The sequence below is a fragment of the Leuresthes tenuis genome, unplaced genomic scaffold (assembly GCF_036924035.1).
Source record: "Leuresthes tenuis unplaced genomic scaffold, fLeuTen1.0.hap1 SCAF_3, whole genome shotgun sequence".
Taxonomy (NCBI): Eukaryota; Metazoa; Chordata; class Actinopteri; order Atheriniformes; family Atherinopsidae; genus Leuresthes; species Leuresthes tenuis.
In genome coordinates, this window is record NW_027325357.1 from 23,861,711 (window position 1) to 23,882,882 (window position 21,172).

The 21,172-nt window shown below is 42.0% G+C and overlaps 1 protein-coding gene across 8 annotated transcripts in view; it reads right to left on the reverse strand.

The window, feature by feature from the left end:
* Positions 1-8,830, reverse strand: part of magi1b (membrane associated guanylate kinase, WW and PDZ domain containing 1b) — a 108,944-nt gene extending 100,114 nt beyond the window's left edge. For 7 of the 8 annotated variants that reach the window (XM_072382669.1, XM_072382672.1, XM_072382671.1 and 4 more), the window contains exon 1: positions 8,004-8,829. In XM_072382669.1, coding sequence (XP_072238770.1) covers positions 8,004-8,301 — 298 coding nt within the window. In that variant the 5' untranslated portion in view covers positions 8,302-8,829. Of the gene's footprint in view, positions 1-8,003 lie in introns of all 8 variants that reach the window. The other variant, XM_072382673.1, reaches the window with a different exon arrangement.
* Positions 8,831-21,172: the final 12,342 nt, after the last annotated feature.

A 21,172-nucleotide genomic window follows, 5' to 3' on the forward strand; every position in this document is an offset into this window, starting at 1 on the left:
GCAATAAAGGAGACGGGCCAAACCCTGACGAGGTAACCACATGAAGCATCGCTGCAGTCAGCTCAGAACTCTGTTGAGTGTCCATCAGTTTACCCTCTGCACTGCATGAGGCGAATTAGTAACTTTGAACTGTACGATATGTTATCCACACTCCATTGTGTAACATACAGGTGCAAAGAGCTGCATCGCAACTAAACCGGTGTGAGCATTTCATTTCTCATGGTGCAAATGTACGCAGATCTCATCCTCTTAAAAGAGCAGGACTGTGACAACTTTGCAAAAAGTTCGCTGCAGTATTCGAGCTAAACTTCTGATTTGAACAGCAATTACCAGCTACGTTTACGGTTGGAAATAAATATGCAGGGCAGTGACCATAATACTGCCAAACCGAAGGAAACTGCTGCAAATGTGTCATGTAAAATGAGCACAAACACACAGTAAGAGAATCAGATGGCTCGGCTGCTGACACCGGCAGTGATGGAGCCGTCTCACCCGCTCAAAGACGTCACGTCAGAACTCTCCGCGTTAACATCTGTGACTGAGGTCAGCGGTGGAGACGGAAGACCGACACTAGTGACCTCTTAATTAAGACTCAATCATTTTCCCGTCTTTGCTAATTAGCTTCCGCTTGTCTAATTAAGATACAATCGTTAAGCCGGAGCATTTTATTCACTGTACTGTAGAGTTTCAGAGGAGCAAAATGGGGACAGTGTGTTGCTTTTGTAGTTTATACCGTAGTCCTCCTGACCTTTAAGAGCTCAATTACTTATTGACCTTTATGCGCCACTATCAGACACACGGACGTACACAGCGGGTCGGTGTAACTTTGCGCTGTCACGGTGTCAAGCAATACCAAAACAATCAAAGCCGACAACCTGTCTCAGAGCGGAGTGTTCTCTCCAGGAGGGGAGGGGGGTGTTTTCGTGTAATTACAACTCTAAGGGTATTATCTCATACTCTGAGCCCAATTTCAGTTAACTTTATGAACAGAGGAGGGTCATTTTTCATGGAGAAAAAAATGTAATCCCATCAGACAACATTACCCGTGTCCTCGAGTCATTAAGAGAGTGTTGACAATGTTTCACTCGTCCCTCCATCTTCGGCGTCCTGCTCCCAGAACCTGATATAACCGGGGCAGCGTATGCTCTGGAGTCACTGGACCTTTAATTTTGTTACATTTATATCTGTTTTCTAGCAGGCAAATTACAGGGAGAAGTAAACAAGCTGAAATTATACAAAAAGCTCCTCCAAAATCTGTTTCGCTGTTTAGATTCAAGGTTTTATTGCATCCTTTTAGCCATTCAATTTAAATGAGTAGGCGTGTCTCAAGTGTGTGCTCAATATTTTATCTAACATACATTTCCGATCAGGGAGTCCATCATGACATTACCTACGGCCATTCGGGGTCCTGAAGGTTTACAGTCAATACAGAACACGCGTGTGCTTCTCGATCAAGGTCAGCATCACACTTGGAGATGGGAGAACTGCTGGCAGCCTATTAGCTGCGCCCACACAAACCCAAAAGCACGCACTGGGACTGTACACTAATACAAACTAAATTTCACTGATCTTTGCTAAAATGCGGCCTTAACTATAGCAACTCTCCCGGATACTTGCAATTTGAAATGCAGTGTATTCATTTAAAAATCGGAGACTGCTTGCTTTGGATTCCGCTGCAAGTAATTCGAGACAAAACCAGTGGCAAAAGCTGAGATTTGAGCAGCTTGTAGAAAGAAAACGGAGCAAAGCTCAATTGCATGGCACATCTTCAAAAGATTATAGTTGCGTCTATGATTGTAAATGCTATTTCCTGTGCCCGAACAAAGTGTAATTAATGAGTCTTCCTCATGTCAAAGCTGGACAAGGGACAGAGTGGGATGGCAGCACAGGAATGAAGAAAACTAGCATGGAGAAAACAGATGAGAGGAAAGCGATAAAGAGAAGAGTGCAGCCAGGATAGATGAACAAGAGCTGGAAGGATAAGGACATGTAGCTCAGTGAAGCATTGTTGTGTACAGTATAGTTTCCACTTTAAGGTTTGGGCTCTCGTGGGTGATCGCTGTGGACAAACAGACACACTTGTGTCCAAATCCTCTGTAGATGCTTCCTTGTTTTGTCTGCATGTGCATGTGGAAGTGTGTGAATGATGCATTCCAAAAACATCACATTAATAGGATTTGTGTAAACAGATCCTTCACCCTCAAGCAGAATGTGATTAAATTTGAAAAAAAGGAGGTGAAGCAGACTGGGGAAAAAGGACCGTTATACTACAAGGAACCAAAAGTATAAGTTTAGAATGTGCGACCGAAGCTAGCTCAATAACAAGCTGTTACCTCTAATGACAACAGATTAACTATGTGTCCCCCGAGTGCCTTTTTTTTTTTTTTAAAGTCAAATATGAGAGAAATGTGGGTTAGAAAAGCACAAGCTGATAACAATGCTTCCCTGTGTAGGAGTACAGCCTCCGCTGATTAAGAAAGAAACTTCTAAAACTTTTCAAGCAGCATTTTGCTTCCGGGTCCAGCCTCGGCCTTATTATTAATGGCCACAGCCACTACAAATCCCATCATTTTGTTTCTCTGTCATCCCCACTGGAGGCATAACCGCTTCTCATCCGAGTTTAATAGCAGCAGAGCTGGCAGAAAGACTCGGACACGTCAGCATGGTCAGCACGCGAGCACACAAACACGCACACACAGCATCACCATCCGCAGGCATACATACGATATGTTCCTCACTTTGTACGAGCACTGGTGTAACTGCAGGTTGGTGTTCTGGCACAAAGTCGCACTGCACCGGAAAACCACTCAGACGGCAACATTAACCATCTTTATGTAAACGAAAAAAAATAATAATACAGAGAAAATCAGACCCGAAACAATGGAGATTAAGCTGACTTGGTTCAACCATAAGCAGTTGTGAAATTTCAAAAAGTCCTACTTGATTTGTCCTTCAAGTTTGAAAACAATTATTTTTAAAAAGGGCCTCAACACTGCATAGAGCCTTTAAGGAACCAGTTCACCTGCTCGGAGCTTGGAAGCTCATTTCACAACAGACGAAGCACAGCTGTACTTCCGTGAGGGGGATGATGCTAGCCAGGTAGCCGGATTGTGGGTGTAGGAATACACAAAGGACTTTCAGGTGAATTTGTCAGATTTGTCAACTCATTCAACCTGTTGGGTGGGTTAACACTAACCAGTCACTTCACCAGTCAGTCCTGTGTGTGATCGAATGCTCGCTGTTATATGGCTGTGTGCAGTTATATGACTGTGCGACAAATACTCAAGACATGGCCACTGCCTTTGGGTGTGTTGACAGGTTCCTTAAAACTGGTTTGGACAATTGCAAAGTTATCCAGCCCTCTCCTTAGTTATCAACGTTCAGACGATGCTGCACTCGCTGTACCTCAGAAGAGGGAAGCCGAAACTCTTTTGCTATTGCTTTTTGCTGTGTTAAATCTCATCATTAGTTATATAGTTACACTTAGCTGAAGAAACTAGTACTTTACTCAATGCTTTATATCTCAACAAGGAAATCTGGCTTCTGATCGGTGGCCTTTGATCTTTTTTTTTTTTTTTACCAAGTTAGAAACTCTGATATCCCCTTTGTGATTGAATTAACCATCAGGGCACGGAGCTGGTGTGTGATGGAGGTATTACAACGCGAGTTCTCAAGGGTGTTATCAAACCACCCAGCTGCAGTTAGAGCTTCTTTTAACAATTTGTGCCAAAAATTAAGATCAGTAGCCCTTGAAATTGTAACCAATCAACATTACAGCCTATAAACGAAGAACCGATCTTAAGTCTTAAAGACACTGACGTATTAATCAGGCTCTTGTCACCTCAGGCTTCAAAGAGAGACACATGGAAACATCTCTCCTGATCTGAAATATGCAGACAAATGTCACACGCATCCGGTCTTAATGACTTAAAGATCCATTAATCCTGATGTTTCCTCTGCATTTCAGGCTCTTATCAGGAATTCTCGGCAAACTCGTCAGAAAACACATTCCTCGACTGTACATATCTGAGGGGCACAGACAAGTGTGGCCTTCAAAAGGGAAATGCCTCGCTGCCTCCCCCGCCCTGCTAAACTCACCATTGTAAATTAGCTGGCCTTTCTCTGTCTCTGACAGAGTGTGTAACCACAAGCGCCAAGTGTGACCAATTCCTATTCACACTCGATATAACAGCCTCCACTCCAGCTAATTAGGGAAAGAAAGAAGATTCTTCAGTAAACAAGAGAGACGACTGCGCACATGTGCGTGTGTACCTCCTGCTGCATTAGTGAGGCAGCATTTCATGGTCCATTTAGTTGGTAACTTAGAGTGTCTTCCAGTGTACTTAAATGCAGAACTTAATCTAAGAGTAAGCAGGATGCTTAGTGTAGACTGTAGACACTTCCCTTCTCTGTTCTCCACACACACACACACACAACTGTATAAATGTAAACACACACACCCTGAAATTAAATCCATGGATCTTTTGTAAGCCGGCTGTAAGGCAGGAAGTAAAGTCGCTCCGCCGCTGTAGCAGAACACAAAGGTGGTAGAGTGGCTACGGCAGAAGGTGTGTCCAACTTCCTGCTGAGAGAGAGGAAGTAAACACTTCCATATGCAATCCCTGCCTGGAACACTTATGCACAGAGCTGGGAGTTACTACAGTAACACGGCGTTGTAAATCAGAGCATACAGGCCCTAGTTAGGAGCTCACACCACCAAATCAAAGAGGATGTTTTCTGCTTCCAGAATTTATAGTTGGCGAGGCCTCATTCATCACACCGGCTCTATAATATAATGTAACACTGAGGGAAATAGAGCTCTCTCCATGCTGCAGCACGGAGCTCCCTGACAGGTCAGGATGAGAAACCGTTTTACCTAAAGAGGATTCAAACTTCTAACGTGTGCGGTAAATCCTCTTTAATGAAGCGACAACATGCAGCATACCTCCCGCCTGGGGGGGACACACACACACATGAACTCTGAGCCACTGCGCCATTTTTTTTTTTCATGTCCGGAAAGAAAGCGTATTCATACACAGATGCTCCCGTTTTAATTCCCCGTAGGCCGTCTCTGAGTACTTTACTAAACACACATCTCACTCGGTTACAATAACGATCTTCAATTTAGATCTTAAACATGCAAGACCACAGGGGCATGCATTCACAATTGGTCCAATACCTGCTTAGTAGTGAAGAGTACGTTTGCATGTCTCTGTTTATTGTAATAAGCAATAATGAGGGTGTGTCTTCTGTAATGCAACTGTGAGTGTGTTCTTTTTTTCAACTGATACCTAGAGCAAACATTACAATATCTACAGCAAAAGTGGGCAGAAACTGTTAAACACTCAGACTACAAATACCCCTGTGTGTGTGTGTGTGTGTGTGTGTGTGTGTGTGTGTGTGTGGTGCTCACAGGTCTGAGGAGTTCAGCAGGCCCTGACATAACAAAGTTAACCACATCCCTTTATACAGCCGCCAGACGATGGGAACATCAGTGAACCAAGACGCTGCAGCAGCACCTCTGCTTGCATCTCACTTGATTAAAGAGAGAAAATGGAACAAGCTCCAAGTAAAATTAGGTCACTTAGATTTTACAGATGGCCCTTGTTGCCAAGCATATTTTCCCAATTAGGGCTGATTAGGGAGGGAAATTCCCAGACAGCGTGAATTATTAAAAACCTGAAATGGATTCTCATCATGTGACGTCGAACACGACTGTGACACCTGACATCCGCAGATGGGTTGTGGGAACAATTAAAAAAAAAAAAAAGTGGGGCTAGCTGCAAACCCGGAGACATCCGACCGTCAAACCGGGGACCGAGTTTCCTTCGATTGTTACAAACTGCAGGGAGAATGGGGGGGGGGCGGACAGTCAACTCTGGGTGCATTTTCACACTGATGGGTCTCCTGAAAGTGTTCAACAAACTGATGGGGGATTTTCCGGTTTACACACAGAACAATATCATAAATCATAGAAACCGCTTTAGAAAAACAAACACCCACCAGGACTCTACACTATGTTGGATGACTTAGCGAGGGGGTTAGCGCCAGTTCAAGCAGTTTAGAGCGTCACAACAGTGTTTCCACTCTTCCATAGGTGTACGGCCACTGCAACTCATGCTGGAAACTTTGAGTTAAGATATCAACTCATGGAAAAGAACAACCAATCAGACATTAGTGACCTCCTCCCCCCAAAAAGAAAATGTGCTTCAGTTCTGTTCATTTCCCATAGAATAAACTTGCAGACATTTACAACGAAGCCCACCTGTAGGTCTGAATACGTTTGGTCTCTTGATGTTCCACTTACAACACTTATCCTTACACTTATCCAACACTTAAGTATTCCTTCCCAGATTTGACTGGAGCAACTGTACTGATTTTGATTTTGTACAGGATCACGCGCTCTGCTTCTTGAGCAGAGGGCAACTTTTTTCCTGTCAAACTAACCATGTTAGTGACAGAGGGATCAACAGCTAACCCCGACCCAGCTGACAGAAGCTTGTGTTTCCCTCACTCGTAGTCATTTCAACATGACCAAAACACAGAAAAAGCACAGCTGTAAACAACGTTACTGCCCAAAAAATATGCTATGTCAGGCCCTTGCTGACACACCATCAAGACGTCAACTTGGACTCACTGAAACAGAGCCGGCGTTAACGTTCCAAGTGAAAACACCCGCGTGAGGGTGGGCAGCTGTTTTAAACTGGCCAGCTCTGTGACGGGAATAAAAACGTCACATTTGATGTACAAACGCTCGTAGTCATCCAGTCAAAACAAAAGTTTGCTCTGAGCGGTTCAAGCGGTTACGAGCCACCAGTCAGAAAGGAGGAGGAGCCACACGACCACTTCAGAATACGCCACTGCCCGGCGCCGAGGCCTTTGCTACTGGCAGAAAGGGGCAATGACATTACAGGCGGTTCTCATCAACCAATAGATAAACATCATCCTTTATTTCACAATGGGAATGTTAGACTCTTTCACTCGCCGCCATGATTTCTCTTTAAATTACTGAAGGAACACGTCTGTTATGGATTCCACATTGTGACAAAGCAAATCCGTGTAGGCCCAACTAAAACCGCTACCAGCGATCACAGGTTATAAATATGTGAAATTGTCCTTGAAGAGTGGTTGCTCTTTTTCTTCCCCCTCCCTAATCTTCATGGGAAGTTAGTGTAGCCCAGGCTGGCTCTGAGCATCCTCTCAGCAGTGTGCGTTGCCACGCTGGGAGCCTGTCAGATTGGCTCAGTGTCAAACTCCCCTGCCCTGCTGAATCAAGCTGACCATGAACAAGCCAGACCAGTCACACTGTCCTGATGTTCACCTTTCTGTTTGATGCCAAAGAAATGCTGCCTGTCGGGCCTGTTTGAGAAGCCATCAGATGCAGGCACAGCCGCTGAGTGTCTGCTGCTTTCTGTGGGAAATGTGCTTTAAACTTCAATGTAGGCGTTGTTCAGTTTTTTTTTTATTTTTTGTTTGTTTGCTTGCTTTTTCTTTAACAATTTCCATCATTTCACGGGGTTGGGAAGAACAGAACAAAGGGAGAGGCTCAAGAAACAATTAGTGTGAGCATGGATTGTCCCCCACCCCCCTTCTCCTCCCCTGAGATCGACAGGTGGGATTTTAGTCTGGAAAAGAGGGAGCATACTCAAACTAAAATCTCATTCTAAAAAAAAAACAACTATAAATTCAATGCGGCCTTGCTCTTCCCGCGGTGTAATTTGATAGTTTTAGAGGCTACTCAGTCTGGATTTTAATCAATCTATATTCACCTGGCAGAACTCATTTTAGGGTCCCACAAAACTTGCTAGCAAGTTTCAAAGCTTCCATTCAGGCAAACATTGGCATAACTGTTCGTTTTATGTAAGCCTAATTAAAGTCTGTTTCGAGAGAGAGGACTGGTAAACAATATAATTCCTTGTAACGTTTAGATATAAAAAGTAACACTGAAAGGATGAAAATATGAATGAAGTTTGGCGTGTGCCGTTGCCTCTTCCAGCACTTACCTGGCTTGACAGTTTTCAACCTCACTGGACCTTTGCAGTTCTTTATCACCGTCTGTATGTCGTACAAGGGTAATCCCGAAATCGAGAGGTTCTCCACCTCCAGCAGCAGTTCTCCTTCATTTAATTTCCCACTATTGTAAACCACCGCGTCCTCGTTCATTTGCCCGATATAGGCGAACTCTCCATACTCCGCACCGCCTCGCAGTGACACGTTCAAGTCACCGCGGGCATCTTTACTAATAAGGCATTCGTTCACTCTGAAGGTCCAGTGGTTTTTCTTTAGCGCGGGTTTGGACATTGTGAACAGTTTTGAGCCGACACCGAACCAGGCGGGCTCTGTCACTGAGATGAAACAGAGTCACAGTAGCGTTGCCTCTCACAAAGTAGACTTGAATCCGAATGAAGCGCTGCAAACTTTCCTTCTCTTCCACAGAAACATGAGTGGCTCCGACAGTATTGTCCCGCCGCTTGCCCGGGATGAGATATCAAGCCATACCTGTCGGATCTGAAGTCTCGTCTTGCTGTGTAAATATTGTGGTCATTATTGTCCCAACATCCCTGTTTAATCCTCCGTTACCGATGTCATTTTATATCAGCCACGGTTCCACTCACGACTCGTGTCCACTTATTTAGCCCTAACAAAAAAAAAAGAATAAAAACTCACTTGAACAGTGTTTCTTTCCTTACTTGAGTTTCCCTCCTTATCAGACCGTTCAGTTCACTAGTGGTAGGAAGTGTCCTCGACTTTTTTAATCAGGTACGTCGCTCTCGTGTGTCGAGCTGAATCTGATTCCCACTCTGAACTCTGCCGTAGTGCTGGGAAAGTGTTGCTGTCCTTGCTGCATTCAGGTGCTATCGTTTTTTTAAATTTTTGTTAATATATGGTTCTATAGGAAATCCCACGAATTACCACCACCTATGAGAATTCGATGTATCTTATTCGCATCTAGGAAATTATACGAAAACACAGTTTTGTTTTTATTTGACTTTAATTGAACAATGTTACCTCTCTATTTCTAGTCTCTCTTATTTCTGTCAAAACCCCAATCTATAGAAGATACCCTATGTAACTGGTTTTACAATACTTTATTCAATTTGAATAAATGTCGAATTGTGTCAAGTTGCTTGTTGTGCAGTAATTAAACCTATTCTGAGCAAATGTGACCATATATGTAAAAAGAAAAAGCGGTTTATAGCTTTAAAGAGTTACTCATAATTTTTGACAGATCAATTATGTATTTGCTTTTCTATCAACAGCGAAAACAGTGGCATGTGTAGTAAATATTATGTATCAGTATTCATAATTTGATGTGCCAGTGGTTACAGTGGTTATGGTGTTGGATTGGGACACTAATTTGACATACATTTAAGTTTGAACATCGGAAGTCAGAAGCCTGTACGGAGTACTTGAAGGCAGCAGAATTAAAGTATGCGCATGCGCACTGCTCTAAACAGAAGGCTGTCTTGGATCTTTGGCTACCCTAAAATTTAGCTTTATATTGTTCAAATCTCTAAAACAAAGTCTCTATCAGATATGTGCAGACGTTTAGAAAACAATTGCCTATTTATCGACATTTTATCAATATATGTATATTGATTTAAAAATATATGTACATAAAAAATTTATGTTTTATCATTGATATTGTTTAATTTAACATGCTTAATTTCCATCATGATTTGGACTGAAACGTTAGTGTGATCCTGAACTAGTGAGTCACTGGTTAACCTTGTGGCCCTGCCAGTCAGGATTCCAGCACTTCAGGTTAGACAGGAGTCACACCGTGTCCTCATGCCGGTCTGCTACCTCCCGCTATCTATTTTCAGCCTCTTTTGTTGGATTCCTTACATCATACACAGGTTTTGTGAATCACTGGAACCACAGAAAGCATTTGGCTTTACTTATTCATTCATTCTTTCTGTTTTCCAGATTGATAATGACAGATCCACACAAAGAAAGACTTGTTGGCAACATCATCAGCCAATCTGTAAACTATAATCATCTTCTCAGCTAGATGTAGAAGGCAGAAAAAGACTTGCACAAAGACAAAGGGCCATAACTGCTCATGAGGTTGATAATCCAAGACTCAGGTACATAATAAGGACAGTCAGTTTGACAGACAGCTGGCTGAGACAAAGGGATGAAAAGTCTGCTTGATGAGATCAGATGGGCTGGGCCTCTCACCTAGGGAACGACAGATGAGCTTTTCCCAACCTAAAAATAACAGTGAAGTACCCACGGGAGGAGAAAGCATTGGCCTGGATGGAACGGGAAATAGTAAGAGCACTTTAAGCCCAAACTTAGATTGTCCCGTATCTTAATTCGTTATCAGCTGCTCATGCAAAATGTGCATGACTAATATTTGTTCAGTTGACTGCAGTTTCCGCCGATGGAAATTCCTTACCCACAAGCAAGTTCTGAACAATAAACATTAATATGGATAGGAACTTAAAATGTAATGCAAGACACATGTGTCATGAATTATAAACGTCTTCACTCGTTCGACTATACAGCCCCAACAGTGTGTTCCTGGTTTCAACATGAAAAATGCATTAACCGGAGGCAAGCTATTAAGTAAAACAAGGAGAAAAAATGAAATCTTCACCCTGGGGGAGAGCGAGGCTTCTTTTTTTTTCATGGTGCTAATCAAACTTAGTAAAGGGGAAAGGATAATGGTCATAACTGCCACATTCATCTCATCATGTGATGAGACAGCAAAAGTCAGAAGTACGAGCTTGCTCATAAAGCAGAGTTACTTTTTTAACTTACGGGGCTAGAACCCCAGTAGCTGCACTGCCCCGTGCACTTATTTAAGTTGGCCTGAAAAGCTTTTCATCTTATTCCTTCCATGAGAGCCAACAGGCAGTCAGGGGGCCTGGCTGGTGGATGTCTTGAATATGCATGCTCTCTACTGGAGGACGCTATTCTGATTCCAGTTTCATCTTTCTCCCTTGATAGGTTGCCCCCTACACAGGCTGCCAGTCCTAAACTTTAATATTGAATAGGTGTTCTATACTGAAACCCTTCATTCATTTATTCATTTTTTGGTTTGAATTCCTAAAAACAGGATGTTGGAAACATCTTTCCTTGGCTTTGGACTGTGATTGTAATATTAGAGTTCCTGTCTTGATTTGATTCAGAGATCCAAAGCCAAGAAGAGAAGAAAAGAAAAGGAGCTAATTACCCCGTTCCAGCTGTTGTCCTGGTTAATGAAGGCAGTATGGCACTCTCAGTCCCACTGTTCCTGGTTTGAGGGTGGGTAAGATGGACAATTAAAAAAGGGTAAGGGAAGGATTAGAGCTGTGTGTTTGTGTCTGCATGCGTATATGTGCCAGTTATTTCTGTCATGACCTCCAGTAGGGGAGGTGTTGAGCCATCTTCCTGTCACACAATGCTACCCAAATCAGATCGACAGAGTCAGACATTCTGCCATGGGCCTGAAATTCCCTATTCCCTTTCTACTCATCCATCAGTCTGTATATGTCAACGTCCACTGGCAAGCATTTGCTGCTTCTCTAAATCTCGCTGTCATGTTCTGTCTGTGTTACCCTCCATTGCTCACATTAATAAATGCTAATCTTTTGTGCTGAAACAGTTGGGATTTTACCTGATGAAGAAAATTATGGTCATGATCGCACTAAATTACATGTTGTACATGCCTCTCAATTACAGCATTTCCCATTATCCCATGTACAGTACGTGATGTTACGGTGAAAATCAAAATGCTGTCTTTTTCACAGGCAGCGCCAGTTATGTAACACATCCAGTAGCACACATGTGCTACACACCTCACCACAGGGTCAACATATTAAACCCAAGAAGTAGATGTCAGAGCTCATCATGAGGAGCTTTGAAGAAAAGTCAGGACCCTGTCGTGGAGAGCCCGCATTAAAGCAGCACGTTCATGAACGCTTGCTGCCTTTGTGCTGCTGTGTTCTGACAGCATGAGTAATGAAGAGGGGCTGGGAGAAAACGGTTTGTTTATCATAAACTATTATTAGACATTCACTACAAGACACATTTGGGGGCACTGCTGATATGTAACGACAGACTGAACTTAATGGCCCACAGTAATTATGTAGCCTTCAAATCTGACGGCTGCATCCAGATGGCTTTGTAGATACACTTTGGCAGACCTCCGCCATTTGTAGCGTTCATGATGTACACAGCGGCCGAAACATTCATCACTCCCAATAGTATTTAACTGCAGTGATTACAACTAGTCTCATGATGCAATTTTGGGAATTAGCAAAAGTGTCCGTCCAGTCGTGTGTGATAGGTTTACAGAACAGTCATCGACTCACATTGAAAGAAAAATTAAAAAAACAACCAGAAAAAAGGTGGAGCTGAAGAAGAATGAGCCACAAAAGATGACACATTCAATTTTTTTGGCGCTTTTAGGTGCTTTTAGGTGCTTTTTAACATAAAATTCCAACTCAAGTGTAACTCTGGCAGAAATCCATATACCAATATCTACTCATAAAACCTCTCTGCAATCATGGAAATGATCTTGTTTGTGTCCAAAGTCCAGACTTGACGTCAATGAGTTCCCTGGTGCTTATTTCAGATATTGCAGGTTGAGACACAAATGCATCCAGGCCTGTGAGGAACTTTGCATGAGCTTTATGATCAGCATGAGAGATAGATAACTGTACTTCTTTCCTATTTAACATAAAGCAGGAGCGTTTGTTTGATACAAGTCACTGCTCTTTCTCTCTCTGTATCTGTTGGCTGCCTTCAATCAACTGCTGTAATTTGCCTGTCAAAATGACTGCTTTTCTGCTTTAGTCCACTGCTGTTCCTGAATAAACCCTTTTTTGATGTTGGCATTACACCAGTGAGGTAAGAAGTGTCATCATTTGAAGTAAATTTGAGATTTCTAAACAGATGTGTTGTGACAAATAGGATTCTTAGTGCCCGCTTAAGCAAGGTTCAATTATAGTCAGCATCTTTTGTGATGTGACAAAGTTCTGATAAATGATGATGATACATTTGGATCTGAAAGCTACTGTGTCTCAGTATCAGGTTAGATCATATTTAACTGCCTCACAGGACAATCACTGAAACAAAAAGTGTGGTCATTTTGAAGATGAAGGAAGTAGGAAAAATAACAATGGCAAAGAGAAGACTGACAGAGGGCAGGAAGATAATCTTGCTTATATGAACAAGACAAATTAAGAGCAAAGAAAATCTACAGATCAATGAACAATTTAAAGTATACTTTAAATTAAGCGAGGTGGTAACAGCTATGGAAACAGGGAGGACTGTATAATGTGATGGTGTCTGTCTCCTGACCTTTAAGTAGCTTCCTTCCTCTCCCACATTTAAAACCTCAGAGCTCCCCTCTGTTTGGAAACTTCTGGCAGCTTCCCCTTCAACTTTTTACATGTCAGTCGATGATGATATTGCTATCTTTGTCTACTTTTTAGGATCGGACGGCACGAGGAAACCTATAATCAACATTTAACTATAAAGTATTTCTTTATGATTCCCATGATCTCTAAGGGGTGGATCTAATCTCAAAACCAGACGTGTATTAAGTGTTGAGAGCATTTCCATTCCCACGCCATGCTGCAATGAATGAGATCAGACTGTTGTAAGCCATTGTTGCACCATCCTCCAAATCATGAGGCACAAAGTGTGTTTTGATGAGAACCCAGCAGTGCCGTACGCATGCATGAATATATCTGCAGGCCACACATGACCTCATATTATCTGTGGCGTGACATCGTATTGATGCACCAATTTGCACATTTGAGAGGCAGCATCTGCATCATTCATAAGTCCTTTAAACCGTACAAACCTTTTCTGAGGCCTGTCGGTGCATCGTAGCATGACTCCCCAAAGTGGCTCCATGCGCTGTGGTTTCGTCAGCTGACCTGTGACTTAACTGTGCTCACCACCTCTGCAAATGAGGGGGATAATTTTTCTGCTTTAGAAGTCACTTTAATCTGTTTTACCTCCCTGCCCTGATAATGCCTCATCCACCGTAATATCCTCAAAATGTTGGAGGGGGGGGTAGACAGAGTGAGAGTGAAAAAGAGTGAAATCCTTCTTTTAACTAAGGCAGTGCTGCATAGCTGTTGCCCTGAAAGATTAGGGATGAATGGCAGAGCACAAAAAGGCCATCAGATTATATGGCTGGGCTGCAGAGAGCCGTCATATCAAAGCCAATGACAGTAAGAGGAGGGTGGGCAGTCAAAACGGAGATTAATAAGGTTCTTGGTATAGTTAGGACTGTTTTACTGTAAGCTGCACTGTACTAAGATGCCTTCTAAATAGTGTTTTGCTGGGTTTTTAAAAGGTGAGCAACGGTGAACTGATTTTCAGCAAAGGGAATGGCTGAACTGGAATGCAACACCGAGCGTATTATGCACATTATTCAGCACATTTAAGAGCCCAAATTCACGTCAGCACATTCTCAAAGCTGGCCGTGATCCCGAGCAGTAAAACGTCAGCTGGATCTTAGTGCTGCAAACGTTTGGCTAACGCATAACTTTGATAAAGTACAGATCAGGCCGTTCAATGTGGCTCTGGTGACGAGAGGAGGGAGAGTGCACAATCCATCACTTAAAAATAAATGATGTACCTTTTTCTTTTTTTTTTACAGCAGGTAAAGCAGCATGACAGCCCATTTGAGGATCTGTTTTGATATGGATAATTCAGTAGGAAGGTGTGTTTGTTTTGTTGCTATAACAAATATACCCCTGCTTGGTCACTAAGCTCTACTTACTTGAAAAATGTCAACAAATGAACTTCTAGAAACATCGCTTGCTGTCACCAGCAGCTTTCAAGACATTTCCCAACAACACGGCCAGCTTTGATGACGATGCCTGCAGACGAATGACATATGGGTCATCGTGTCAGGAGCGCTCTGTGTTGCCCTCCAAAGCTCCTCCAGTCAGCAGGAACCCAGAGAGGATCATCTCCTTTTTTGGACTGGCAGCTGAGCAGATTTATATATCTCTTTTTTTTTTTTTGGTGTCTGCACTTTCAGAGCCCCGGGGAGGGGTCTGACTGTATTTAGATGAAGACCGGCGAGTATTTGTTCATTTTCACAACAACGGGAAAGTTTTGCTTGTTGCCCTGGCTTCACATATTTATATACAGATGTGAAGAGGATTTCTTTTACTCTCTGCTTACATTTGAATGACAGTATACAGATATTAGATGTTAATGCGCTTATTGAAAATGCATTAGATTCCATTGCATTTAGCACAACATCATGTACTTTTTGTTGCAAACTTGCCAGCTTGCTAGAATATGTGGAGTCACATTTATCAGCCACAGATATAGATATTTGCCTCAGAGTTAAGAGTGAATATGGAGTCTTACAGAATTTTGTGGTGGCGACTACACATATGATTCCAAATGAATGCCTTTTCCAATCTGAGAAATAACCTAAAATTTTGTCCAGAACGTCTTCATTCACACCACGCCTCTTCAGTGGAATGGACAACTTTTTGGTTCTGAGTCAGCAACAGCCTCCAACATAAAAAGCCGATAACCTGAGCAACGCAACACCAAATCACTTGGCTTACATGTACTTCTATAAAGAAATGAAAGATGCTTTCAATATAGATCGATTTTAAAAGAAAGCACTGAGATGTCCTATGCAAAACAAAAAAAAGCTCCTGGTGACAAGCAAACTGAAGGCCAAGGAAGATATTCTGCTGACGAGGAGAGGACTTGCAGGTGGGGAGGATGATCACTTGAGAGACGAGACGCTGACAGCAAATTCCACCGGTGGGAAAACTACCAACCACAACAAACCCAGCTCATGTTGAAACTGTTGGTTCAGAATTGGTGAAGGTGAACCAATGAAAAGGTGAAGTGTGAACATAAAGTAATTCTTGTGAAGTGCTCAACACCGCTGTAATGTTATAGATTGCCTGACACATGAAATTCCAAAACCTGATTTTCCCAACAAGGCCACAGTCAATGTGTCTGGCTGCCCATCTCCGTTTGGCACCTCAGACAAGTTGGTGAAACGTATGCGTTAAACTTACGCTGTGAAATGGAGAAAAATTGGCCCACCATAAAATCCTAAACTCTACAGCTTTTGTTCTGTTACAAACAGTTTCCCACTCATTGTGTTGACTTTGTTTTGCTGTGTTTGTTTAACGGAAACCTGCTGCAGCTTCACACCTTCAGCATATCGGACACACATAGAATTGTCCTTTTCTGTGATCACAAGCAGACTCTCTAAGCTTGAATAACTTTAATTTGAACAAATCTCTTATCTATAGACAAAGTCTTACGTTTGAATGCTATACTATTCTGTTATTTGACTGAAACACATTAGTCAATGCATAAACTAGAACTACCTTCTGGTTTCCCAACATCTGGCAACCAATGTCTGTTTTACTTTGCACAAAGGTTACGTAATAAAAGATTTGATAAGGAGACCTTGGATATGTCAGTATTTAACTACACTGATGTGGGTTATTCATGTATCCAATCATTTATTGTAGCTGAGCATTAAGCTAATGTATCTTTTTATATTTGGAATGTCCAGGCCTCCCTCAGACAAGAACAGAAGTAATGCAATGCAGCTATTTTCAGACACGGTTTCTTATTCCTCCATATGTATAAAAAATGAATGAAAAAACAAAAATCATACACCAAACATCAAAACATCTCTCTCCCAACTCTCAAAGCAGTGCTCTTACACACACATTATAAACCCCTTAATCTCCTGCTTTGAATTTGAATGGGTCACTCCAAAAGAGCCTCTGGAGCAAATGAAAAGAAAGGAAAGAGCAATGAGAAAGAGACAGCGATGATGATGGTGGTGATGCATGATGATTACCTGAGTATGACTGGGTCCCATGTGCACTATTAAAGTATGACTGAGTAATTCAAAGCATGGAGGGATTAGGAAACAACAGACATGAGAGATAAATGCGTAAAAGATTCTCCACATCCGTGTTCTCTTGAGGCATCATGCAACTAGACACATAACAATGAAAAATATGCAGATTGATTGTGATTGCTGTGTCCTTGCAATTATGACGTTTTGCATCACTTTTCTCTCTTTTTTTTGTCTTGTTCTTTTTAACTGGTTGGTCATATGGTCTCCTGTTCATACATCTCCATCTCTTTGAGATTGTTTTGTGCCCCTGATTTAGTTATTTGTATCCGTTCATTTTGAGTCTTTTTGCATTTTTTAAAGATTAGTTGTCTAATGTTGGTCATTATTATATCTGTTCCTGCTCCTTATGGCCATTTATCATTGTGACTGATTATTACTGATGAATTATCATGGCTCATTTTGTTTGATGTACATCTTTTTGTGTCAGATTTGTCAATTCATCTTTGTCTATATGTTTTTTCACAGTTTTGCAACTCTATCTTTAACTTATATATTGGGGATAAGACTAAGGGCCACCTGGCTGATATGAACTTGGGCCTGTTCCAATTCAATAATCTGTCTATGCTTCAGAGTAACTCAACCCTACGTTTGCACAGAGTAGAGTTTTCTCTGTGCTCTAACACAGAGTTCTTAAACAGGACCACAGCAGCACTGCCTGGAAGAGAACAGAAGCAAGTCAAGCAGAAATTCTGAGGTTACAGCCCAGCTGTACACTCAATGCACTATTCGACGTTGTACTCGTTCTCTCACGTTCTAATATGGAATGTATGAAAATTATCCTCTGAGATATCATTTGCCTGTCCTTTTGAAGAGACAATTGCTTAATTTGTTTTGATATTTTCTGCCTGAGATGCAATGAAAGGCATGAATTAAGAATCAAAAACCTAAGTGAAAGGAGAGCGCATGGAGCAGTGTGCTGCAATCACAGATGGATAGCTCATATTAGAACCTCATAGGCTGCCAAGCTTGCCCTCTCTGCTCTCTCTTTTGCCTTAAGCAGCTGCTTTGTGTTTCCTCCCCGACTTCACATGTGATCACATGAAGGCCGAGTTGCTTGAAATGGCATTTATTCTGCCTTTCCTCCTTCTCTCTGCCTGTTTTGCTATCTTCTCTGTGTAATTGTCACAGGTGAATAAGGATGCTCGGTGGAATGAGTTGTAAATAACTGATATCTTTTTTTATGGGGCAATACAATTTACTTTGTAAATTAAATGTATTGTGAAGATAAGGTAGAACTCATATTAGATACAATCAGAATGTCACCAACGTGTCATGGTCACACGTTCACGGTCACTTTTAGCCTGTAGCCTTTCTCACCACCAATGCAATTCTAATCTTGATACATTTTATACCTATTTGATATAAAAGCTTAGCTTTTACTCTGAGGGCCAGAGGCACATACCAAAGCTCGCACATATGGCGGTAAAATTTATATTTTGTTATCAGCTTTTTCTTACATCTAAAAAGTTGACACTCACCGTAGCCCACTTAATCTACTTTGCAGGATTGTAGAGTTCAATTAGAACTCACTGACAATGATGTGACAGCAAAGGAAATGTCAGATATTGTTCATTTCAGAGGTTTAGAAATATTCTAAACAATCAGCACCCATGACCTACTGCTTATCACTCTGAGGATAGTTAAATATTAGGGAGGAAAATAACGAGAAGCAGACGAACGCTATACAAAAATAGCAAAGCGTTTTCAGGTGCCTATCTGCTCATCATTTTGTGCTCTAAATAAGAATTTAACAAGACTGTTGATGGTCAAGCTGTGGTGTGGGTAACCCTTGGCTTGCTATTTAGGATTACAAGAAGGAAAAAACTAAATCCGTTGTTCCATTGTGTAGAGACACCTGTAGTGACATGTGTCCTCAGCACAAAACTCGACTTTAAAACTTTGCAAACTGTCTGAAGAAAGAGGCAGAGAAAGGTGTCTGTATTCATTGTATAGCCTATGGCACTGAGACGTAAAAGAATAGTATGTCTGTCCTGTGGTGCATTCTTCTGTAACAGGTACTTACAGTTTCACATGGGTTGTGTTGTAAAACTGACAAATAATTAAATGGAGCACAACCAAACATAGTCGATTACACAAATATATACCCCTCTCCTGGCCTTGTCTTGGTGTGAACCTTGAAACATCTGTCATGCTGTCACACAGGGGCTGCTGTTGTGTCCAGGTGCTTCTTTGTTTGCATGACAAAGAATGCCTGCTTGGCATGACGAAACACCAAAGGCCACAAAGAGTGGAGAGAGGCCAGCGGGTGCTGATGGCCTTGGCGAATTCCTCACCACATCGAGCGTGACTCAGTTCTGCACTGTTTGGATTTGGTGGGAAACTCAGATTTCCAGGACAATGATGACTGACATCTTTAAAAAGAATCTGAATGTTATACACTGTCCTTCTGAAACTGAGAGGCAAAGTCACTGCTCTGCTGCTTTTAAATGTCATTGTACTGCCTTTTAGTATTTACATTTCAAAATGCAACTGATAATCTGCTGTTCTCCTCATTACTGCAGATATCTAAATTTCAGCCATTCAACACACATATATAACAATATGCACTAAAAAAAGGAAAAACAGACAAAGAAGGATTCTGACCAGCATTGACGAGAGCCAAATTGTGATGGCTAGATGGCCGGGATGGTCCTGGGCTGCAGTGGTCAGGAACTGCTAAAAGTTGTCCAAGAAAGGAAAAGTGGCCACAGGATCATGGGCTGTCAAGGCTCATTGTTGCACTCGGGGAATAAAAGCTGTCTTGTGTTGTCTGATCCAATAGAAAAGCTAATGTAGCTCAAATGGCAATAAATGTTCATGCTGGTTATGATAGAAGGGTATCAGAACATACAGTGCATTGCTGCTTGTTGAGACCCGTGCTGACACATGTCCACTGCTGAAAGCTGGACCGGGAAGCAATGAAAAAAGGTGGCCTGCTGTGATTAATCATGTTTTTTTTTTAATCATGTTGATGGCAAGGCCCGCTCCATTGTTTATCTAGAGAAGACAAGGCAAAGAAGGAAGGAAAAAGGCAAGCCGGTTGTGGCAGTGTGATGCTTTAAGGGTGTTCTGTTTAAAACCTTGGCTCTTACCACTATGTGGCTGTTATCTTTTCACAAACCACCAGCCTAAACATTGTTTCTGACCAAGAACAACCCTCAGTGGAAACACAATTCTCCCAACTATTTCATTGGGACAATGTGTTCTGCTACACATCAGATCTTACTGGACTCTAAGGAACTTTATATCACAGCATACCTTCACAGGCCCAGTAATATTCTTGCCTTCGATCAGGGCTGTCTCAGTGGGATAAAGGAGGAACATACTCATTCTTAGGCAGGTGGTAATAGTATGTATGGATGTGACAATTTTGTAGCTGCAACCTCATCAGAGATTTTTTAAAGGCTTTTCAGCTGCAGCAAAACTTTCGGTGGTTTGAGAATAAACCAAAAAAACATTTACTTTGAATGCATGCAATGCAATTGTGATCAAGGCTTTAGCCAATCTAGCAGATACATTCCTGTCTGAGCCCTCAGCCACAGTAAAAGTTTGCTTCTTCTGCTGCTGAATGACAGCTTGGCTGAAATCCATGAGATGCAAGGGCCAGATTGAAGGAGTTGTCTCCCTCAGAGAGCGCCTATGGGCTGCTGGGGTGAGAGCCACAGGAGATGGGAGAGCCTGGTTGTTACTATGCTAAAGTTCTGTATGTCAAAGCTGTATAAGGTTTCACATGGGGAGGGGTAGGACTGTAGACTGGTAGAACATTCAGCTGCAGGGAAGTGCGCAGTCAGGAAGTGGACAATAATTCAAAACACATCTCCAACGAAAGGGAGCCTTCATATGTATTGACTTTAAACCATATCATTTATTCAAGTGTTCATGGTGTGCTTTTGGAAAATACATATGGACAAAACGGTCATGCATGAGGTTTTAAATGGAAAACAGTGAATACGTTTTAGGGAGACCCTTAATGGAATATTCTGTGCATGTGCCTGCACATTAGTATATCTGAATACCACTGTCATTGACATATCTGGCTGGTCAGACTTGCAGCTACAGCAGGTGAGAGATTTGAGTGTTGACCTTCTTGTATGAAATGACTAAAACAAGCGTGAATTAAAGAGAGTGAGAATCTTAAACTGCATTTTCTACTTGCCTCCAAAACCATTTATGTCCACTCTGCGAGTGAATATTTTATGTTTTGCTCTTTACAAAAGTGTTAAAGTGCATTCGTCTCTAAAACACGCTTTAACCAGAGACATGCACATGAGCATCACTCCCCACATGCTCGTGACC